Source organism: Coregonus lavaretus, assembly GCF_964263955.1.
Source record: "Coregonus lavaretus genome assembly, chromosome: 14".
NCBI lineage: Eukaryota > Metazoa > Chordata > Actinopteri > Salmoniformes > Salmonidae > Coregonus > Coregonus lavaretus.
Window position 1 is genome coordinate 38,744,816 of NC_140001.1, and position 21,830 is coordinate 38,766,645.

Here is a 21,830-nt window from a genome sequence, read left to right on the forward strand (position 1 = left end):
CTGATCGTGGAGTACAAGAAACGGAGGGCCGAGCACGCCCCCGTCCATATCGATGGGACTGTAGTGGAGTGGGTCGAGAGCTTCATGTTCCTCTGTATCCATATCACTAAGGAATTAACATGGTACACACACACACACCAACACAGTCGTGAAGAGGGCACGACAACGCCTCTTCCCCCTCAGGAGGCTGAAAAGATTTGGCATGGGCCCTCAGATCCTCAAAAGGTTCTACAGCTGCACCACTGAAAGCATCTTGACTGGCTGTATCACCGCTTGGTATGGCAACTGCTTGGCGCTACAGAGGGTAGTGCGTACGGCCCAGTACATCACTGGGGCCAAGCTTCCTGCCATCCAGGACCTCTATACCAGGCAGTGTCAAAGACTCCAGCCACCCAAGTCATACACTGTTCTCTCTGCTACCGCATGCAAGCGGTACCAATGCACCAAGTCTGCTAAATAGTTAAACCCCCCCCCCCCCCCCCCCCTATTCACTAACTCTTTTGACTCATCACATACGCTACTGCTACTGTTTATTATCTATCCTGTTGCCTAGTGACTTTATCCCTACCTATATGTACATATCTACCTCAATTACTTCGGACCCCTTCACATCGATTCGGTACTGCTACCCCATGTATATAGCCAAGTTATCGTTACTCATTGTGTATTTATTCCTTGTGTTATTATTTTTCTATTACTTTTCTATTGTTCTCTCTGCATTGTTGAGAAGGGCCCGTAAGTAAGCATTTCCCTGTTAGTCTACACCTGTTGCTTACGGAGCATGTGACAAACACAATTTGATTTGGATTTGACAAACAAACATGTTATATAGCTCTAACAGTTGTTGACCTATCTACATTCATCAATCCCCCTACAAAGACTCACTCACCTGTTTAGTGAGGAACTTCCCAATGATTTCACCTCCTCTGCTTTTCCGTTTCTCATCAGGCGCCAGCTCATAGTCGTCCTGAAAGAACACAACATCATTATACACTTACAGTTCATAATATAATAATAGCTCCAAATAGTATTTGTTTTCTTTGAAAAACTTAATGCACTATCGTTTTATCTTGCCCAGCATAATTCAACCAATGGAATAGTCCCAAAACTGCAAACCGCATCCAACTGGCATCCTGGGTATGCAACTATAGTATTTGAAAGAAAAAAACATACTATTTCGAGCCAGGTGTGACTGGACATACAATAATATTCCATAATCAGGGGCAATGTATGGACGAGATCATGTTTTGAATGACATTATTGTGTGGCTTTCAGTGTTGTGCAAACATGCAGCATGCGACTAGACCAGAACAGTGTGGACTGCCTTGAGTTGAAATGATCAGCCATTATCTATATCCTTAGCACCTCCAGTATTTATCAGCCAGGAGTGCGAGAGCACTGAGTGGTACAGCATTGCTAGGGGCCGGGACATAGTCTCGTGGTGAGTAGGTGTTAATCCTTCACTCCCTGATCATTCTCTCGCCTCTCTATTCTATTAGCATTTCGCTACACCCGCAATAACATCTGCTAAATATGTGTATGTGACCAATAACATTTGATTTGATTTGATTAAGCCTGTCGCATGCTTCCCAGTCAAAACAGTTTGCGCATATATTATTATGAAATCTTGTGACGTCTTTGTTCGTTTTGGTGTTCGTCAGGTTTTTTTAGGCTGTTCGACATAACAGATTTTTACGATATAGACAATTTTGACTTTGTGGCTGGGGTAACTAGTGGATGAAGTGTTTGTTGTCATTCAATGAGACGACTAGTTTTCATGATTTTTTTTTTACTTGAGAAATACTGCTCCAAACATCTTAGTTAAATGTAAAATTGTGCGACTAAAAATGTCTAAATTAATTACAGATTTCTTGATTTATCTTAGATTCATTCTGACTATTTTGAGGAAGGCGACGCGAACGTCTGTCAGTCGCATGCCTTGCATACAGACGTCTGTGTCGCCTAACTGAGTTCTGCTAGAAGCAAACCGAACCTATTACGCGGCGCCTTTATGCAAGACTCTCCACTAGCCCACCTGCCCTGAAACACACACAAACACCTCTTTAACCCACAATCTGTTATTAACAGACACACTCCCTCTCTGACACACACGCTGCCTGGGACCCCATATGTGACCCTGTGTTGCCTGGCAACCACATAGTCAACACGGCAGGATTCCGCGAGGTCCTTTAGTGTCAGTGTGTCCCCCCCAACACACACACACCTAGAGCTTCTCTCCTGACCCTGGCTGTGGCCCACTATATTGGTCTACTCTGCTCTGAGACACAGACAGAGAAAGAAAGGCATAGAGTGAAAAGGACAGACTTCTGCCATTAGAGCTGTTACTCTGTCCTGTGTGAGTGTGTAAGTCTGCCAAAAGGCCAAGGGGGCGTTTCCATTTCTCTTCGGCTAACCCCTTCGGCTAACAATTGGGTGGCTCATTCTGTGTGAGTGTGTGTGTTGTGTCTTACAATGCAGTCTCTTGCCAACAATAGCCCATCATAATTCGGCAGCATTCACACATACACCCCTCCCTCCTGCACTGACGTCAGAGGAAACACAGGGACCCCCAGGCGCATTCCTTCTACTGTTACACATCTCTCTCTCTCTATCGCTAGCTACTGTGCTATTTTCCCTCACTAACACCCTAGCTTATACATTAGAAGCACATGGACACACACAAAAAATACAACACACAAACATTCCTTTGGACATTGTTCATACAGTGAGGGAAAAAAGTATTTGATCCCCTGCTGATTTTGTACGTTTGCCCACTGACAAAGACATGATCAGTCTATAATTTTAATGGTAGGTTTATTTGAACAGTGAGAGACAGAATAACAACAAAAAAATCCAGAAAAACGCATGTCAAAAATGTTATAAATTGATTTGCATTTTAATGAGGGAAATAAGTATTTGACTCCTCTGCAAAACATGACTTAGTACTTGGTGGCAAAACCCTTGTTGGCAATCACAGAGGTCAGACGTTTCTTGTAGTTGGCCACCAGGTTGCACACATCTCAGGAGGGATTTTGTCCCACTCCTCTTTGCAGATCTTCTCTAAGTCATGAAGGTTTCGAGGCTGACGTTTGGCAACTCGAACCTTCATCTCCCTCCACAGATTTTCTATGGGATTAAGGTCTGGAGACTGGCTAGGCCACTCCAGGACCTTAATGTGCTTCTTCTTAAGCCACTCCTTTGTTGCCTTGGCTGTGTGTTTTGGGTCATTGTCATGCTGGAATACCCATCCACGACCCATTTTCAATGCCCTGGCTGAGGGAAGGAGGTTCTCACCCAAGATTTGACGGTACATGGCCCCGTCCATCGTCCCTTTGATGCGGTAAAGTTGTCCTGACCCCTTAGCAGAAAAACAACCCCAAAGCATAATGTTTCCACCTCCATGTTTGACGGTGGGGATGGTGTTCTTGGGGTCATAGGCAGCATTCCTCCTCCTCCAAACACGGCGAGTTGAGTTGATGCCAAAGAGCTCGATTTTGGTCTCATCTGACCACAACATTTTCACCCAGTTCTCCTCTGAATCATTCAGATGTTCATTGGCAAACTTCAGACGGGCCTGTATATGTGCTTTCTTGAGCAGGGGGACCTTGCGGGCGCTGCAGGATTTCAGTCCTTCACGGCGTAGTGTGTTACCAATTGTTTTCTTGGTGATTATGGTCCCAGCTGCCTTGAGATTATTGACAAGATCCTCCCGTGTAGTTCTGGGCTGATTCCTCACCGTTCTCATGATCATTGCAACTCTTGCAGGGAGCCCCGGGCCGAGGGAGATTGACAGTTCTTTTGTGTTTCTTCCATTTGCGAATAATCACACCAACTGTTGTCACCTTCTCACCAAGCTGCTTGGCGATGGTCTTGTAGCCCATTCTAGCCTTGTGTAGGTCTACAATCTTGTCCCTGACATCCTTGGAGAGCTCTTTGGTCTTGGCCATGGTGGAGAGTTTGGAATCTGATTGATTGATTGCTTCTGTGGACAGGTGTCTGTTATACAGGTAACAAGCTGAGATTAGGAGCACTCCCTTTCAGAGTGTGCTCCTAATCTCAGCTCGTTACCTGTATAAAAGACACCTGGGAGCCAGAAATCTATCTGATTGAGAGGGGGTCAAATACTTATTTCCCTCATTAAAATGGAAATCAATTTATAACATTTTTGACATGCGTTTTTCTGGATTTTGTTGTTGTTATTCTGTCTCTCACTGTTCAAATAAACCTACCATTAAAATTATAGACTGATCATTTCTTTGTCAGTGGGCAAACGTACAAAATCAGCAGGGGATCAAATACTTTTATCCCTCACTGTACCTGTCCATCAATTAGGAACTTTTCAAATGACCCAACAAGAGTATTTGGGTGATGGAATCTCAATATCTTATTTCATTATTTTCCCGGTTCCCGGTTCTCTCTCTTTCTCCAAAAATGCATCTGCCGCTGACCCATTCTTGTATGTGCGCATTTTTTGTGTGTGCATGTGTGGCGAGGGTAGTTTCCCTCAGAGTGTGATGGTCATTTTTAGGTTGGTGGGAAGGGGTGAGAACAGGACGGGGGTCTGACCAGAAACAATCCTCTCATTCTGTCCAGTCACATGCCTACAGTGATATTTTGGGCTTTACTCGAAAACTGAAATGTGTCATGTGCGAGGCATTCCGTCTAGACACAAGAAAACAGGGGGAGAAGGTTAGGGGATTACTATTGGCTTCTGGTTACCATTGGCTTCTGGTTACTATTGGCTTCTGGTTACTATTAGCTTCTGGTTACTATTGGTATTTGATTCGGATTGTTTCTTCTCTGACGATTAGAGGCATTTTCACATCTAAAACCTGTAATCTGGGACACTGTGTCTAGACACTGAGTAAAGGGGAGGAGGCTGCTATTATAATCACTACTCAATTTGATTGTCTTCTCTCAGTCAACTGAGCATGACTAGTGCTTTTTGGATGACTGTTTAATCCAAGTGAATGCATTTAAAAGTGTGTGTGTCTGTGTGTGTGTTACCATGGCGTCCAGTAGGTGGATGCATCGCAGCAGTTCAGGTCTGGTCTCACAGTAGAGGCGAAAAAGCAGTCTGCCGATGGGCTGTTTCTCACACAGGCTCATGTAGTCCCGATCTGCCAGAAACAAACACACACACACAAACACTAGTATCTGGTCTGTAGAAATAACACACATTTGGAAAGACCCAGGCACGTTTACAATCACTTACATTAACAGCACTGCAGCAGCGTGACACATATGTAATACTTGCACCCACAAGTTTGTTTTACTATCCTTGTGGGGACCAAACAATTGAGTCACATTCAAAATCCCATTTTCCTTAACCCCTAACCTAACCCTAAACCTAAAATTGCTTTTGCCTTGTGGGGACTGGCGAAATGTCCCCACTTGTCAGAATTTTCCTTGTTTTACCATCCTTGTGTGAGGACTTCTGATCCCGACAAGGATAGTAAAACCAAAAACACACACACACACACACACACACAATGATGTACCGATGCTGTTGCCCAGCTCAGTGCACTGGCTGATGTGGGGGAAGCGAAGGATCTCCTTCCATTTCTTACTCCTCCCTTTCCGCTTCCCTCCTCCACCTACAGAGAGAGAGAAAAGAAGGGATGAGTGGATGAGAGGAACAAGCCATTTCAGAGAGGCACAAACACATACTATTAGTTTCAGTATGTGAGAAAGAGAGAGAGAGCTCTGCAACTAACAAATGAGTTCAGCTCATAGCTCTGAATGTGTGTATGTATAATTTTTACATTACGTCTCACCTTCTCTTTTCTTTTCTTCCTCTGTGTAATGCTCCGGGGAATGTGGCCATCCCGAACCAGAACAGTGTGTGTGTAACAGATAATACATCCCAACCAATCAGATTCCCATCGGAACACAGAGCTTGGCCAAAGCAGATTCTATCATACTGAATAACCATGCATATGTTTCCAGCACACACACACTCATCAATATCAGATGATTAGCCTTGTTTGATACTGAAACGTTGCTAATGTTCGATAGGTTTCCCCTTCCCATTCTCACACTCAGGTTGTCTAACATGAGGGAGATGGAGAGAGATGGAGAGGCAGTGAAAGACAGACAGACAGACATCTTTAAGCAATAATCCAGGAATGCTCCAACAAGTACGTCATGTGTTTGCCTCTCACTGTGTGTGTGAATGCTTTAGCAGCTTTCACATCCCTTTCCCCTTCACTAACCCCCAACTCTTTCTCACACACCGACTGCTGCCACAGACCTTCTCCTCAGTCCTCAGTCTGGCCTGGGTTACACAATGGCCATGCCTCCTCCCCTCCCATCTCACTGATCTGACATTGACTGGATAGGTGAAAGCTATGTAGTGGAACACTTGCGGAGGGAAGCCTTTCAGGAACAACAAGAGGCATAACTAGGGCCCAGAGATTTTCCTGCTTGGGTCACATGGTCCCCAACCATGGGATATAATGGAGATGTAACTCCAACAAGTCAACAAGTCAAACCTATTAGTGAATTATTAACCCTGACCTTAAACATTCTAAAATAACTATTGGGCATTAGCAACAGTAACTGTGACATTTTAACCCAGAGCACTTCCCTAGTTACATTCAGACAACTTCTCAGAGAACAGAAATACACCCCTTTATGATTCAATGGGTAAAACAATGAACAAGTAGACATGTAGACATTGAGAGGAGAGGCGAGGTTATTTCTTGTGAAGGGTCAATCTCAGGCCTATGTTATGTCTAAATAGTGGCCCTCCACCCTGTCTTTCAATTCAACACAATATGTACTTGACCACAATACTACTTCTTCCTCCCTCTGAATCTACCCTACTCTCTTCCTCTCTCAATCTCTCCCTTCCTCCAACTCTTTCTAGCTCTCAGTCTGTCTGTCTTTCCTTCAATCGCCTCTCTCTTACCCTACCTTTCGCTCTTGTCCTCTCTTTGTCTTAATCTCTCCCTCTTTCTCAGTCTCACTCTCGTCTGATTCGACCCTACGGAATCATCACTATTACATGCTGACTTCAGGTCAGTGACTGAACTGCACTTCTGCTTTCATGGCCAATCAGTGACCTCTTTCCCTGCTACTGACCAATCAATTACCTCCTTCTAGGATCATTTAAGGTCACAGGTTTATAACCTTTTGTTAACAAGACTAACAACCTTCATGTTGTTTCCTAGTAGAGAAAATACATTCTGGGTCAGCATTCACATATCTGGGACGCAGTAAAGGATGGTGCATTTGGGGCTGTTGAACTGCACTTGTCAGGAGTCAAATGAATTATGTTTTTATTTTGCATATGAGTTGTTCCCCCTGTAGAGAATTGGAATACATGTTTACGCAAGTGTATCAAATGCAGCGCCATATCTGCCACATTGTTTTAGCAAAACATGTCTAGGGACCATATAAATAGATGTCTAATTCTATGGTTAGGACAATACAAAGAACCAGAAACGTACCCTTTGAGAAAACTACTACACTGATCAAAGCACAATGAACAAGAGTGTGTCTGTGGGCACATTAAACCTGAAATGTATCTGATTGACTTTTACTTTGGTGTTCAGCGCTGCACACCACTGAAACAAACAGGGACAAAGTCTACAGGAAGAAACAGGCTCAGGACTGCTCCCACAGAGGTGTGTGTGTGTGTGTGTGTGTGTGTGTATGTGTGTGTGTGTGTGTGTTTTTAAAGCATTTTAACTGCTTGGCAAACTCTAGTAGTACCTATGTCAGTGCAGTTAATTGTTAGCAGTAACGGACAGTCTTAGAATCTCGTCCAAGAATACAGTCGGTGCTATAAGACTTGCTGACAGGACTTAAGAAACAGCAGAACCAGGGACAAAAATTTTAGAACATTACAAGCAAGCAAGTACTGCCAGCGAAAAGAGCCCAAACTAAATATTGGGTTGAGGGGCGGGCTCCATGAACTCACTTCACAGATTAAAAACAACATTAAAACAATAAACAAGTCAGACACAGAGCCTCACAGACTAGTGCTGAGCGATACGTGCTTTTCTGAGGTCGGTTCGGTTTCAGTTCGATAAAAAATAAAAAAACTTTTTTTGATTTCAATAATTTTTTTAAACATTAGATACACTATGCATTACGTGCTTTGAATGCTGTATGGTAGTGACTGCCCATTACTGCTTATCACTTATTAACCGTAATTTATTCACATTACTTTAATAAAATATTTCAGTTGTGTATTTTACATTTGTTTTATTTGATGACTATTATTTCATTCTAAGTCATCATCAGCTATAGAGCTGCTGCCTATGCTGTCTGACAAAATCACTATTTTAGTAGTTCTTCAAAGTAAATAAGGCATACTTTTATGACTGAATACCAACTATCAAATCACTTAGATCATATATTTTCAGGTAGCGATATCGTTTGTTCTACTGTCTCTTCTCTTCCTCTCCGTGTCTGCCCCACACAGACCAGACAAGTAGAAGGTATGGATTATGGTAATTGTAGTTTAATGACCATGTTTTCTGAAAATATTGGCCTGTTGGAACCTACAACACCTTACTACATCAAACAGTTCGGGCTTGATCTTATTTATCTCTAGCGAAACTGCGCATTGAGCTCACAGAAAAAAACCAGAACGAAATGGAATTCAAACAACTGAACCGACGTTGGTCAATTAGTTGTTTAAAAAAAGAAATCGCTCAGCACTATCACAGACAGGAATATATTAGGGGTCCCACTGTAAATTACACACTAAAGTGTGACAAAGACACATTAAAGACATTACCAGTATAATTACAGTGTAGTTACAGCACCTTCAAAAAGTATTTACACCCCTTGACTTATTCCACATTTTGTTGTGTTACAGCCTGAATTCAAAATGGATTACATATATTTTTCTCACCCATCTACACACAAAACCCCATAATGACAAAGTACAAATATGTTTTTAGAAATGTTTGTAAATGTATTGAAAATTAAATACAGAAATATCTCATTTACATAAGTAGTCACGCAATTTTTTTTTCTCTCCCAATGATGGAGACCACTGTGCTCTTGGAAACTTTCAACATTCTAGAAACAGTTTTATACCCTTCCCCAGATATACTGTATGCCTCATTACAATTCTATCTCGGAGATCTACAGACAGTTCCTTGGACTTCATGGTATAGTTTCTACTCTGACATGCACTGTCAACTGTGGGACCTTATATAGACAGGTGTGTTTCTTTCTAAATCATGTCCAAACAATTGAATTGGCCACAGGTGGACTCCAATCAAGTTGTTGTGACATCTCAAGGATTATCAAAGGAAATTGGATGCACCTGAGCTCAATTTGGAGTGTCATAGCAAAGGGTGGTGAATAATTATGTAAATTAGATATTTCTGTATTTCATTTCCAAAAAATTAGCTACAATTTCAAAAAAACGTATTCACTTTGTCATTAAGGGGTATTGTGTGTAGATGGGTGAAGAAAAACATATTTCATCCATTTTGAATTCAGGTTGTAACACAAAATGTGGAATTAGTCAAGGGGTTTGGACACTTTCTGAAGGTACTGTATATGCAATTACAGCATGAAATTAAACTATATGTAACTACATGGTAGCTGTGTAACCAAAGAATGGTCTCTTTCTGGGAACATATGATATTTTACAATAACAACCTAGCCAGGGGTATGTAGCAGTCAATGCTACCTACCGTAGACAGGAAGACTGCTTACCCGTACCCATTATGAAATATTCCATCAACTCTGCAGAGGGGATTCGTAATCCTGCTGATAAATCACTTCCTGTCTGTCTGTGAGTGTGTTTGAACCTCTCCTGCTGTCTGGGCCATAGTAGGAGCATAAAAGATGACGCCATTACTTCCACATTATTTATAATTCTATGTTACTTCCATGGCGGGCGTCCATTGCTGCTTAATGAAGGGGAAACATTGACATGAACATTCCAAGACTGCCTGGAATGGAATGCATCTGGCACTGTGTGATAGTGCTAAGCCTTTGTGGAAATATGTGAAACTATAATAAATGAATATGTTCAGATTTATAATCATAGTATAATGTTTAAAGACTTCCTCCAGTGATTTTTGTTGAAAAGCGATATCCCAAGTATAAATACAGTAAAGTACACACACTAAACGGTAATAAAATAAGTTTTGAGCAAAATAGTGTTTTTTAGACAACTGCAAACTTCAAGGAGTAGTGCATTCAAGGTGAGTCTGATGGGAATCCGTGATGTCATCGGCCTCCCTTCTTGCATGAGGTACAATAGACAAGCAATAGAGAACAAAAGAGGAAAGCCCCCCCCACTTGTGCTATGTCATGACATACCTGAACCACCTACTGCCTTTTGTTAAGTAAATCAGGTGTTAAATGAGGTGAGAAGGAGACTGGAGTGAAGTAGGAACCCTTGGCGAGCACAGTGTCTGGGTTTGTTACTGTAGCTTTCTGTTTGACAAAGTTGGCTTGTAAAAGTATGAATAAAGTCATAAAAGTCTTGTGTAAACTTTCTTTATCCTCTCCCCTTTCTCTCTCTCCTCCTCTGTCAACCCATTCTGTCTCTCCTTCTATCACAGTGTATCACTCCCTCTCTCACTCACACACACACAAACATTCCGGTGAGAGTTCATTGCGTACAGAAACCCGTCAGTCTAATTTGTTCCATGCGGACTACTCCCTTTGTTTCATGTTTCTGGTTTACAGCTCTGACATCATCAACGTGAGCCAAGCAAAGTAAAAATGTCAGAGAGAACTACAGGTAACTGACTAAATAATGGAAACAATTGAGTAAATGAGGGATATAAAGTATATTTAAAGTAGGTGTTTCCACACAGGTGTGGTTCCTGAGTTAATTAAGAAATTAACATCCCATCATGCTTAGGGTCATGTATAAAAATGCTGGGCAGGCCATTATTTTGGCTACCATGGATATGCCCCCATATGATGACAATGCCCCCATCCACAGAGCACGAGTGATCACTGAATGGTTTGATGAGCATGAAAACAATGAACCCATATGCCATGGCTGTCTCAGTCACCAGATCTCAACCCAACTGAACACTTATGGGAGATTCTGGAGTGGTGCCTGAGACAGTGTTTTCCACCACCATGAACAAATCAAATCAAATGTTATTTCTCACATGATTCGTAGACCACAGGTGTAGACTAAAAGTGAAAGGCAGGTCCATTTCCAACAATGCAGAGTTAAAGATAAGAAATAAAATGGTGAGCCTCCTGTAGCTCAGTTGGTAGAGCATGGCGCTTGCAACGCCAGGGTTGTGGGTTCGATTCCCACGGGGGCCAGTATGAAAAATGTATGCACTCACTAACTGTAAGTCGCTCTGGATAAGAGCGTCTGCTAAAACGACTAAAATAAAAAATATAAATAGTGACACGAGGAATAAATACACAGTGAATAACGAATACAAATAAAAAGTTAAAATAACATAGCTATATATAGGGAGTAGAAAATAACATGGCTATATACAGGGAGTACCAGTACTGACTTGGTGTGAAGGGTTACAAGGTAATTGAGGTAGATATGTACTGTACATATAGGTAGGGCTAAAGTGACTAGGCAACACGATAGATAATAGACAATAGCAGCAGCGTATATGGTGTGTGTGTGGCGTCAGTATGCGTGTGTGTGTATGTGTGTTTTGGGGTGTCAGTGTAAATACAGCTCTGGAAAAAAGTAAGAGACCACTGCAAAGTTATCAGTTTCTCTGGTTTTACTATTTTTAGGTATGTGTTTGGGTAAATATAACATTTTAGTTTTATTCTATAAACTACTGACAACATTTCTCCCAAATTCCCCCCCAAAATCCCCCCCAAAATTCAAAAAACATTTAAAGCATTTATTTGCAGAAAATGACAACTGGTCAAAATAACAAAAAAGACGCAGTGTTTTCAGACCTCGAATAATGCTAAGAAAATAAGTTCATGATTGTTTTTAAACAACACAATACTAATGTTTTAACTTAGGAAGAGTTCAGAAATCAATATTTGGTGGAATAACCCTGATTTTCAATCACAGCTTTCATGCTTCTTGGCATGCTCTCCACCGGTCTTTCACATTGATGTTGGGTGACTTTATGCCACTCCTGGCGCAAAAATTCAAGCAGCTCGGCTTTGTTTGATGGCTTGTGACCATCCATCTTCCTCTTGATCACATTCCAGAAGTTTTCAATGGGGTTCAGGTCTGGAGATTGGGCTGGCCATGACAGGGTCTTGATCTGGTGGTCCTCCATCCACACCTTGATTGACCTGGCTGTGTGGCATGGCGCATTGTCCTGCTGGAAAAACCAATCCTCCGAGTTGGGGAACAATGTCAGAGCAAAAGGAAGCAAGTTCTTCCAGGACAACCTTGTACGTGGCTTGATTCATGCGTCCTTCACAAAGACAAATCTGCCCGATTCCAGCCTTGCTGAAGCACCCCCAGATCATCACTGATCCTCCACCAAATTTCACAGTGGGTGCGAGACACTGTGGCTTGTAGGTCTCTCCAGGTCTCCGTCTAACCATTAGACGACCAGGTGTTGGGCAAAGCTGAAAATTGGACTCATCAGAGAAGATGACCTTACTCCAGTCCTCTACGGTCCAATTCTTATGGTCTTTTGCAAACCTCAGCCTGGCTCTTCTTTGCTTCTCATTGATGAAGGGCTTTTTTCTAGCTTTGCACGACTTCAGCCCTGCCCCTAGGAGCCTGTTTCGAACCGTCCTCGCCGTGCACTTCACCCCAACTGCCGTTTGCCATTATTTTTGTAGGTCACTTGATGTCATCCTACGGTTGTTGAGTGACATTCGAATGAGTTGGCGGTCATCCCGGTCAGTAGAGTCGTTTTCGCCCTCTGCCGGTCTGTAGCTTTGTTGTCCCCAATGTCTGCTGCTTGAACTTGTTCTTATGAACCGCTATCTTTGAAATTTTAAGGATGGAAGCAACCTGACGCTCACTGTATCCCTCTGCCAGTAAAGCCAGAATTGAACCCTTCTTTTCCTCACTCAAAACTTTCCTTTTCAACACTTTTGGCATGGTCAATAGCTATTTTTGATTCATATTACTTTTGAGGTACTATTAGCACTGTTTTTGCCATCTAGCTGGTCCTATTGCAAGAGGATAGTGATGACCACAGCAGTGGTTTTTATACTTTTCCTCATTAAATAAGATTTGGTTCAGGTGATCACCTAATCAGTACCTAATTCAGTAGAATGAGGTGTGCCTGTGTTGGAATTCAACAGACACTGGAATGGAATGTAGAATGGCTGTCATACATGTATATATGCTGATTTAAGAAAAATGTGCAGTGGTCTCTTAATTTTTTCCACAGCTGTACGTGTGAGTGTGTGGGTAGAGTCCAGTGTGTGAGCACAGAGAGAATTAGTGCAAAAAAGGGTCAATTCAGGTAGTCCGGGTAGCCATTTGATTAACTATTTAGCAGTATTGTTTAGAAGTATTGGGGATAGAAGCTGTTCAGGGTCCTGTTGGTTCCAGACGTGGTGCTTTGGTACCGCTTGCCGTGCGGCAGCAGAGAGAACAGTCTGTGGCTTGGCCTGGAGTCTGACAATTTATGGCATTTCTTGTGTAAGAATGGAGTCGCATCATAGAGTTCCAGACACTTGTAGAATCTATGCCAAAGTGCATTGAAGCTGTTCTGGCTCGTGGTGGCCCAACACCCTATTAAGACACTATGTTGGTGTTTCCTTTATTTTGGCAGTTACCTGTACATCCATCTGGCGAGACACCAGGGGGTTCTCTTTCAAATATTCACTCGATATCACACTACGGGATTCAATTGAATCAGTAAGACTCTCGGAAGAAACCAATGACAAGTGTCTGATGGAGACAGACAGGTCGAATGGCGAATGAGGGGAGCCCCTCACATTATAAGGCGCCACTTTCCCACCCTCTGGAAATTCTTGCTTCTCTTCCTTACGAAAAGCACTCTCTCTGGAAGCTCTCCTCAGTACAACTTGATCCCTGTTTTCCAGCTTAACTGTTCACAGGTGTGCCGCAAGGACAGTATTTTAGCTCGTCTTTTGTGTGGAGTAACTTACCAAAAGGAAAGATTTTGCTTAGTCTCCTGTGGTATCTAGCGTCACACAGCTAGCTACTGAGACTTGGTTAGCCCACGGCGCAAGGCACAAGGTAACTTGGCTAGCTTTCTGGAAAGCGTGCTAACCACACTAGCATTGCTACATGCTTCGCCCCCTGTGATAGTTAGCATTAGCTAGGCTGTTAGCCCACTGGGTGAACACTAGCTAGCTAACAAAAACACCTCATGGCTAAGCATCAAACCATGAGCATCATAACCCGATTAGCAATACTTTTCTCCTGGAGTTATAATGGGACCCGTACCCCATGGGAAACAAACATGTTCAGGCAGCTCTCTAATGAGTCCTGCGAGTTTTGTACCGGCCCATGCTATCTAGTATGCCTAGCATTAAGTTGCTTTGTGCCTACTAACTGAAACAGTCCCACCACGTGGTGATCCGGTCCACGAGACTGCCTGAAACAGGCTAGCTAACGCGGCAAGGCTGGCTGTACCATCACTAACCTATGCTGGGCAAAACGCTAATGAGGCCTACCTCAGATAGCCCACCGCTAGCTAAGCTCTTTTGAATCTTGCATGGCTTACATAAGGCTCTGTCCTTTTTGTACTTACCGACTCTATCGGCCCCACCTACTACGTTCTCCGGTCCAAGAGACTAAAAAAACAGGTCAGCTACGCGTCAAGGCTAGCCTTGCCCCCACCTGCCCGGTAGACCCGGAAATCGTGGCAACCTGGTCTCCACGCTCCCCCTGTACGAGCCAAGGCTCCGCATCAGGGAGAGGGGCAGTTTGCTAGTGCCAGTCCTAACAGAGTGACCAGCGAAGCAGCAGGCTGCAAATCCACAGTCCAAGTCGCATCGAGGTCCCGACCTAGGGGTACGCCCATTGCCTGGCTACGCAGACTGCTCCGGCCAAACGCCACGCCCACAAACGCTTGTTTCTTCTCAGCAATGAGTCTGGATTTGACTCCTTCCCTGACCCTTCTAGAATGCAAACACAATCGGACACATTCAGACTGTCTGATTGGTCCCAGAAACCGATGGATTGGGCAAAATTCAGCATTGGCTTTGATACTCTGATTGGTTAGACGATCCAATCTCTGACTTTGTTTTGTACAACAATGCTCGTCACCACGCCCCTCGTATGTAGCGAGGAGCAGCGAAAGGCTTCATGCAAGTACGCCCCATCGGCAGAGAGGAGCAGCCAACAGTTCACTCTCTGTCCTGGCCTGCCACCTCTCGTGTGCTCCTAGAACCCTTCACTTTGTGCAGCGACTAATTTCTATGCGTTTGCTCACAAGGAAGACGGAGGGAGCCCACTTACCCGCGAGTGCAGGGAACTGGCCCGCACGCACAATCCAGCCCTAGGTCTTGTCCACAGTCAATCGAAAGATAAGGGTGACCTCAACTTGTCTCTCTCCGTTACTGGAAGAGCCCCTCGATCTTTGTTTCTGGCACACCCCTAGGAGTAGTGTCAATAAGGAGGGTGGTAACGACAACAGACACATCACTCACGGGTTGGGGCGCAGTTCAGGAGGGAAAAGCAGTAAACGGTTGACAGTGTCCCTCTCTCTCTCTCCATTTGCCAAAAAACTTATTTTTGATCAAAAATAAATATTTACGTTCAAATGCCTCCTGTAAATTAGTAACATACAGTTGAAGTCGGAAGTTTACATACACTTAGGTTGGAGTCATTAAAACTCGTTTTTCAACCACTCCACAAATTTCTTGTTAACAAAACTATAGTTTTGGCAAGTCGGTTAGGACATCTACTTTGTGCATGACACAAGTCATTTTTCCAACAATTGTTTACAGACAGATTATTTCACTTATAATTCACTGTATCACAATTCCAGTGGGTCAGAAGTTTACATATACTAAGTTGACTGTGCCTTTAAACAGCTTGGAAAATTCCAGAAAATGATGTCATGGCTTTAGAAGCTTCTGATAGGCTAATTGACATTTTTTGAGTCAATTGGAGGTATTCCTGTGGAATAACTCAGTGCCTCTTTGCTTGACATCATGGGAAAATCAAAAGAAATCAGCCAAGACCTCAAAAATAAATGTGTAGACCTCCACAAGTCTGGTTCATCCTTGGGAGCAATTTCCAAATGCCTGAAGGTACCACATTCATCTGTACAAACAATAGTACGCAAGTATAAACACCATGGGACCACGCAGCCATCATACCGCTCAGGAAGGAGACGTGTTGTCTCCTAGAGATGAACGTACTTTGGTGCGAAAAGTGCAAATCAATCCCAGAACAGCAGCAAAGGACCTTGTGAAGATGCTGGAGGAAACAGGTACAAAAGTATGTATATCCACAGTAAATCGAGTCCTATATTGACATAACCTGAAAGGCCGCTCAGCAAGGAAGAAGCCACTGCTCCAAAACCGCCATAAAAAACCAGACTACGGTTTGCAACTGCACATGGGGACAAAGATGGTACTTTTTGGAGAAATGTCCTCTGGTCTGATGAAACAAAAAATAGAACGGTTTGGCCATATTAACCATCATTATGTTTGGAGGAAAAAGGGGTTGGCTTGCAACCCAAAGAACACCATCCCAACCGTGAAGCACAGGGGTGGCAGCATCATGCTGTGGGGGTGCTTTGCTGCAGCAGGGACTGGTGCACTTCACAAAATAGATGGCATCATGAGGAAGGAAAATTATGTAGATATATTGAAGCAACATCTCAAGACATCCTGACAGGCCGCCCCCAGGTGGTAAGGGTAGGTAACAACACATCTGCCACACTGATCCTCAACACGGGGGCCCCTTAGGGGTGCATGCTCAGTCCCCTCCTGTACTCCCTGTTCACCCATGACTGCATGGCCAGGCACGACTCCAACACCATCATTACGTTTGCCAACGACACAACAGTGGTAGGCCTGATCACCGACAACGATGAGACAGCCTATAGGGAGGAGGTCAGAGACCTGGCCGTGTGGTGCCAGGATAACAACCTCTCCCTCAACGTGACCAAGACAAAGGAGATGATTGTGGACTACAGGAAAAAAAAGAGGACTGAGCACGCCCCCATTCTCATCGACGGGGCTGTAGTGGAACAGGTTGAGAGCTTCAAGTTCCTTGGTGTCCACATCACCAACAAACTATCATGGTCCAAACACACCAAGACAGTCGTGAAGAGGGCACGACAAAGCCTATTCCCCCTCAGGAGACTGAAAAGATTTGGCATGGGTCCTCAGATCCTCAAAATATTCTACAGCTGCACCATCGAGAGCATCCTGACTGGTTGCATCACCGCCTGGTATGGCAACTGCTCGGCCTCCGACCGCAAGGCACTACAGAGCGTAGTGCGTACGACCCAGTACATCACTTGGGCCAAGCTTCCTGCCATCCAGGACCTCTATACCAGGCGGTGTCAGAGGAAGGCCCTCAAAATTGTCAAAGACTCCAGCCACCCTAGTCATAGACTGTTCTCTCTGCTACCGCACGGCAAGCGGTACCGGAGTGCCAAGTCTAGGTCCAAAAGACTTCTCAACAGCTTCTACCCCCAATCCATAAGACTCCTGAACAGCTAATCATGGCTACCCGGACTATTTGCACTGCCCCCCACCCCCACCCCATGTCTTTATGCTGCTGCTACTCTGTTAATTATTTATGCATAGTCACTTTAATTCTACCCACATGTACATATTACCTCAACTACCTCAACTAGCTGGTGCCCCCGCACATTGACTCTGCACCGGTACCCCCCTGTATATATACTGTTATTTTATTTTACTTTACTTCTGCTCTTTTTTTCTCAACACTTTTTTGTTGTTGTTTTATTTTACTTTTTTATTAAAAAATAAATGCATTGTTGGTTAAGGGCTGTAAGTAAGCATTTCACTGTAATGTCTACACCTGTTGTATTCGGCGCATGTGGCCAATAAAATTTGATTTGATTTGATTTAGTCAGGAAGTTAAAGCTTGTTCGCAAATGGGTCTTCCAAATGGACAATGAGATTACTAGAAACTAACTAGGTTTACCCTTTTATCTGTGGATTAATTGTCGAAGTAGAGAACACACGATTTTGTGTGACTCAGAATGGGTCAAAATTCTACCAAGATCCAGGAAAAAAAGGACCTTGTGTATTTCAGGTAAAATAACAACCAAATGTTTATATCCAAGGACAAATTAGCTAGCAACAGCAAGCTAGCTAGCTAAATGTCCATGAATGTTTCAAGTCTTTCGACCTGTCCCCAAATTAATATTAGTTAGTTCTGAGTTTGTTTTGATATTTCAACCTGCGTGTCCTGATCGCGTCTGGTGTGGATGGACAAAATCAACATGCGCACGATGGCAGATGACGCGCATGCTCGGTGTAGTCTGCATGTTATGCCTAAGATCAGCAATTATCTCCGTAGCAGCACCGTAGAGCTTATGGCTTTCCACCTATCACCTTCACTTCTACAGAAAAAGTGTCTACACGTTTACGTCCAGTACGCGCATTGCACATCTACTTGGATAGAAAGAGAGCTTTAGGCAAGAGCGCAATGCTCTTTGCTCCCTGGACACCCATCTGTGAGGATGGGCCCTTCTCTCTTCTACGGCTATCCTGTTGGATAAGTGAGGCTATTATACATCTAATAGCAAGGGTGGCAGCCTTCGGAGGGGCCTGAGGGCCCTCGCCTATAGAGGAGTGGCTTCCTCTTGGGCACTGTTTTGGGGTATCTCTGCTTAGAGATTTGAGACAACATGTATTGGGCCTCCCTTCACTCTGTTATGAGGTTTTTCTAGGCGGGTTGTCTCTGCACCTACGTGGTGCGTACTTCCTCAGTTTCAGAGCCTCTGATGGTTGCTGATATTGGGGATACCCTGGCTTCGGAGAGCAGGTTTGCAATACGTGAGTTGGCCATATCCCATAGTGAGATAGAGTGAATATTTGAAAGAGAACAAGGTTACTTTCATAACCCTGGTTCTCTGATAATATGAGTGAGATATCTCACCGCATTTCCCTGCTTGCAAGAGAAGCATGCTTGAGAATGACCAAAGGGCGGGCGAGTGTCTCTTTAGGTGAGGGACTCACCTCATTCGCCACTCGACATGGCGGTCTCCAAGAGACGCTTGCCATTGGTTTTCTTCTGAGAGTCTTAGTGATTCGACTGAATCTCATAGTGAGGAATCTCACTCATATTATCAGAGAACCGGGGTTACGAAAATGACCTTGAGTTACCGTCATCCTAAACATCTGTGTGTGTGTGCAGTATTCAAGAGGAGTGTGTACCATCCTCTTACTGCTCCTGAGTGAAAGGGAACTTTGTAGAGTGTGTGCGCGCGTTAGAGAGAAAGTAAAGTTTGAGGAGTATCAAGAGTGCGGAGCGCACCACTGTGGCCTTTCTCTGGCGATGAGGTCATCCTGACTACAACTTCAGTTGAGGCTAAGACAGAGGCCAGGAGAGGCCTATGGCACAGTAGTACTGTATGTCACACACACACACACACACACACACACACACACACACACACACACACACACACACACACACAATGCAACCAGACAGTCCTTGTTTGGGACTATGTGGGAACCACTTCAACAGCGCAAACATCCAGAGATCTTGCCAAGAAAGTCCATTACTCACAATTCTTATGCAAAAAGACTTCATTGGGTGAAATAATGTGTGAACTCACTGGCAATAGGATTAAACAAAGGAACACAAGCATCAGTGGCGTAACTTGAGAGAGCATGGTGTATGTTACCAAAAACAACATATAGTGCCTTCAGAAAATATTCATACCCCTTGACTTATTCCAAATGTTGTGTTGCAACCTGAATTCAAAATGGATGGGGGCGGCAGGTAGCTTAGTGGGTAAGAGCGTTGTGCCAGTAACCGAAAGGTCGCTGGTTCTAATCCCCGAGCCGACTAGGTGAAAAATCTGTCGATGTGCCCTTAAGCAAGGCACTTAACCCTAATTGCTCCTGTAAGTCGCTCTGGATAAGAGCGTCTGCTAAATGACTAAAATGTAAAATGTATTAAATTGATTACTTTTCTCACCCATCTACACACAATACCCCATAATGACAATGTGAAAACATGGTTTTAGAATATTTTTTGAAAATGAATTGAAAATGAAATACAGAAATATCTAATTTACATAAGTATTCACACCCCTAAGTCTATACATGTTAGAATCACCTTTGGCAGCGATCACAGCTGTGAGTCTTTCTGGGTAAATCTCTTAAGAGCTTTGCACACCTGGATTGTACAATATCTGCACATGATTCTTTAAAAAATCTTCAAGCTCTGTCAAGTTGGTTGTTGTTCATTGCTAGACAGCCATTTTCAAGTCTTGCCAAAGATTTTTACGTTGATTTAAGTCAAAACTGTAAATAGGCCACTCAGGAACATTCAATGTCGTCTTGGTAAGCAACTCCAGTGTAGATTTGGCCTTGTGTTTCAGGTTATTGTCATGCTGAAAGGTGAATTTGTCTCCCAGTGTCTGTTGGAAAGCAGACTGAACCCGGTTTTCCTCTAGGATTTTGCCTGTTCTTAGCTATATTCAGTTTATTTTTATCCTAAAAAAACTCCCTTGTCCTTGCCGATGAAAAGCATACCCAGAACGTGATGCAGCCTGGTGCTTGAAAATATGAAGAGTGGCACTCAGTGACGTGTTGTGTTGAATTTGCCCCAAACATAATGCTTTGTATTCAGGACATAAAGTTCATTTCTTTGCCACATGTTTTGCAATTTTTCTTTAGTGCCTTATTGCAAACAGGATGCATGTTTTGAAATATACTGTATATATTCTGTACAGGCTTCCTTCTCTTCACTCTGTCATTTAGGTTAGTATTGTGGAGTAACTACAATGTTGTTGTGCCATCCTCAGTTTTCTCCTTTCACAGCCATTAAACTCTAACTGTTTAAAGTCACCATTGGCCTCATGGTGAAATCCCTGAGCGGTTTCATTCCTTTCCGGCAACTGAGTTAGGTAGGACCCCTGTATCTTTGTAGTGACTGGGTGTATTGATACACCATCCAGTGTAATTAATGACTTCATCATGCTCAAAGGGATATTCAATGTCTGCTTTTTTTTTCTTTTTTACCCAAATACCAATAGGTGCACTTCATTGCGAGGCACTGGAAAACCCCCCTGGTCTTTGTGGTTGAATCTGTTTGAAATTCACTGCTCGACTGAGGGACCTTACAGATAATTGTATGTGTGAGGTACATAGATGAGGTAGTTGTTAAAAAATCATGTTAAAACACTATTGTCGCACACAGAGTCCATGCAACTTATCATGTTGTTAAGCATATGTTTACTTCTGAACTTATTTAGGCTTGCCGTAACAAAGGGGTTGAATACTTATTGACTCAAAACATTTCAGCTTTTCATTTAAAATTAATTTGTAAAAATGTCTAAGAACATAGTTCCACTTTGACATTATGGGGAATTGCGTGTAGGCCAGTGACACAAAAGCTAAATTTAATCCATTTTAAATTCAGGCTGTAACAACAAAATGTGAAAAAGTCAAGGGGTGTGAATCCTTTCCGAAGGCACTGTAGATTCAAAGTTCTGTCCTCTGTGAAACACACACAGTCATCACAATACACACCTCACAATCTTACAATGAGGACGTGACAGCTAGAAAACCACATCCTGAATTCTAGACTGTATGGCACACAAAATAAAAGTAAAAACTCACATCTGCAAACTGTATGAATGCAGGTTAACTTGATAGTCAGAGAATTGAGTTTGCAAGAAAGGCATTTTAATGTATTTGTGCATGAAACTTGTTAGTACATAGTGTGAGAATCCTCATCTAACCATGTGTAAGGTCCTGACTGACAGAACCCAAGGCCCACC

At 43.3% G+C, this 21,830-nt stretch overlaps 1 protein-coding gene across 1 annotated transcript in view; it reads right to left on the bottom strand.

Moving 5' to 3' along the window:
- LOC311141614 (G protein-coupled receptor kinase 5-like) overlaps positions 1-21,830 on the bottom strand; it is a 65,487-nt gene that overhangs the window by 9,802 nt on the left and 33,855 nt on the right. Inside the window, exons 2-4 of the mRNA XM_084176995.1 lie at positions 5,502-5,597; positions 5,008-5,120; positions 890-967 (exon numbers count right to left, since the gene is read on the bottom strand). Of these exons, the coding sequence (XP_084033121.1) occupies positions 890-967; positions 5,008-5,120; positions 5,502-5,597 (287 nt within the window). The remainder of the gene's footprint in view (positions 1-889; positions 968-5,007; positions 5,121-5,501; positions 5,598-21,830) is intronic.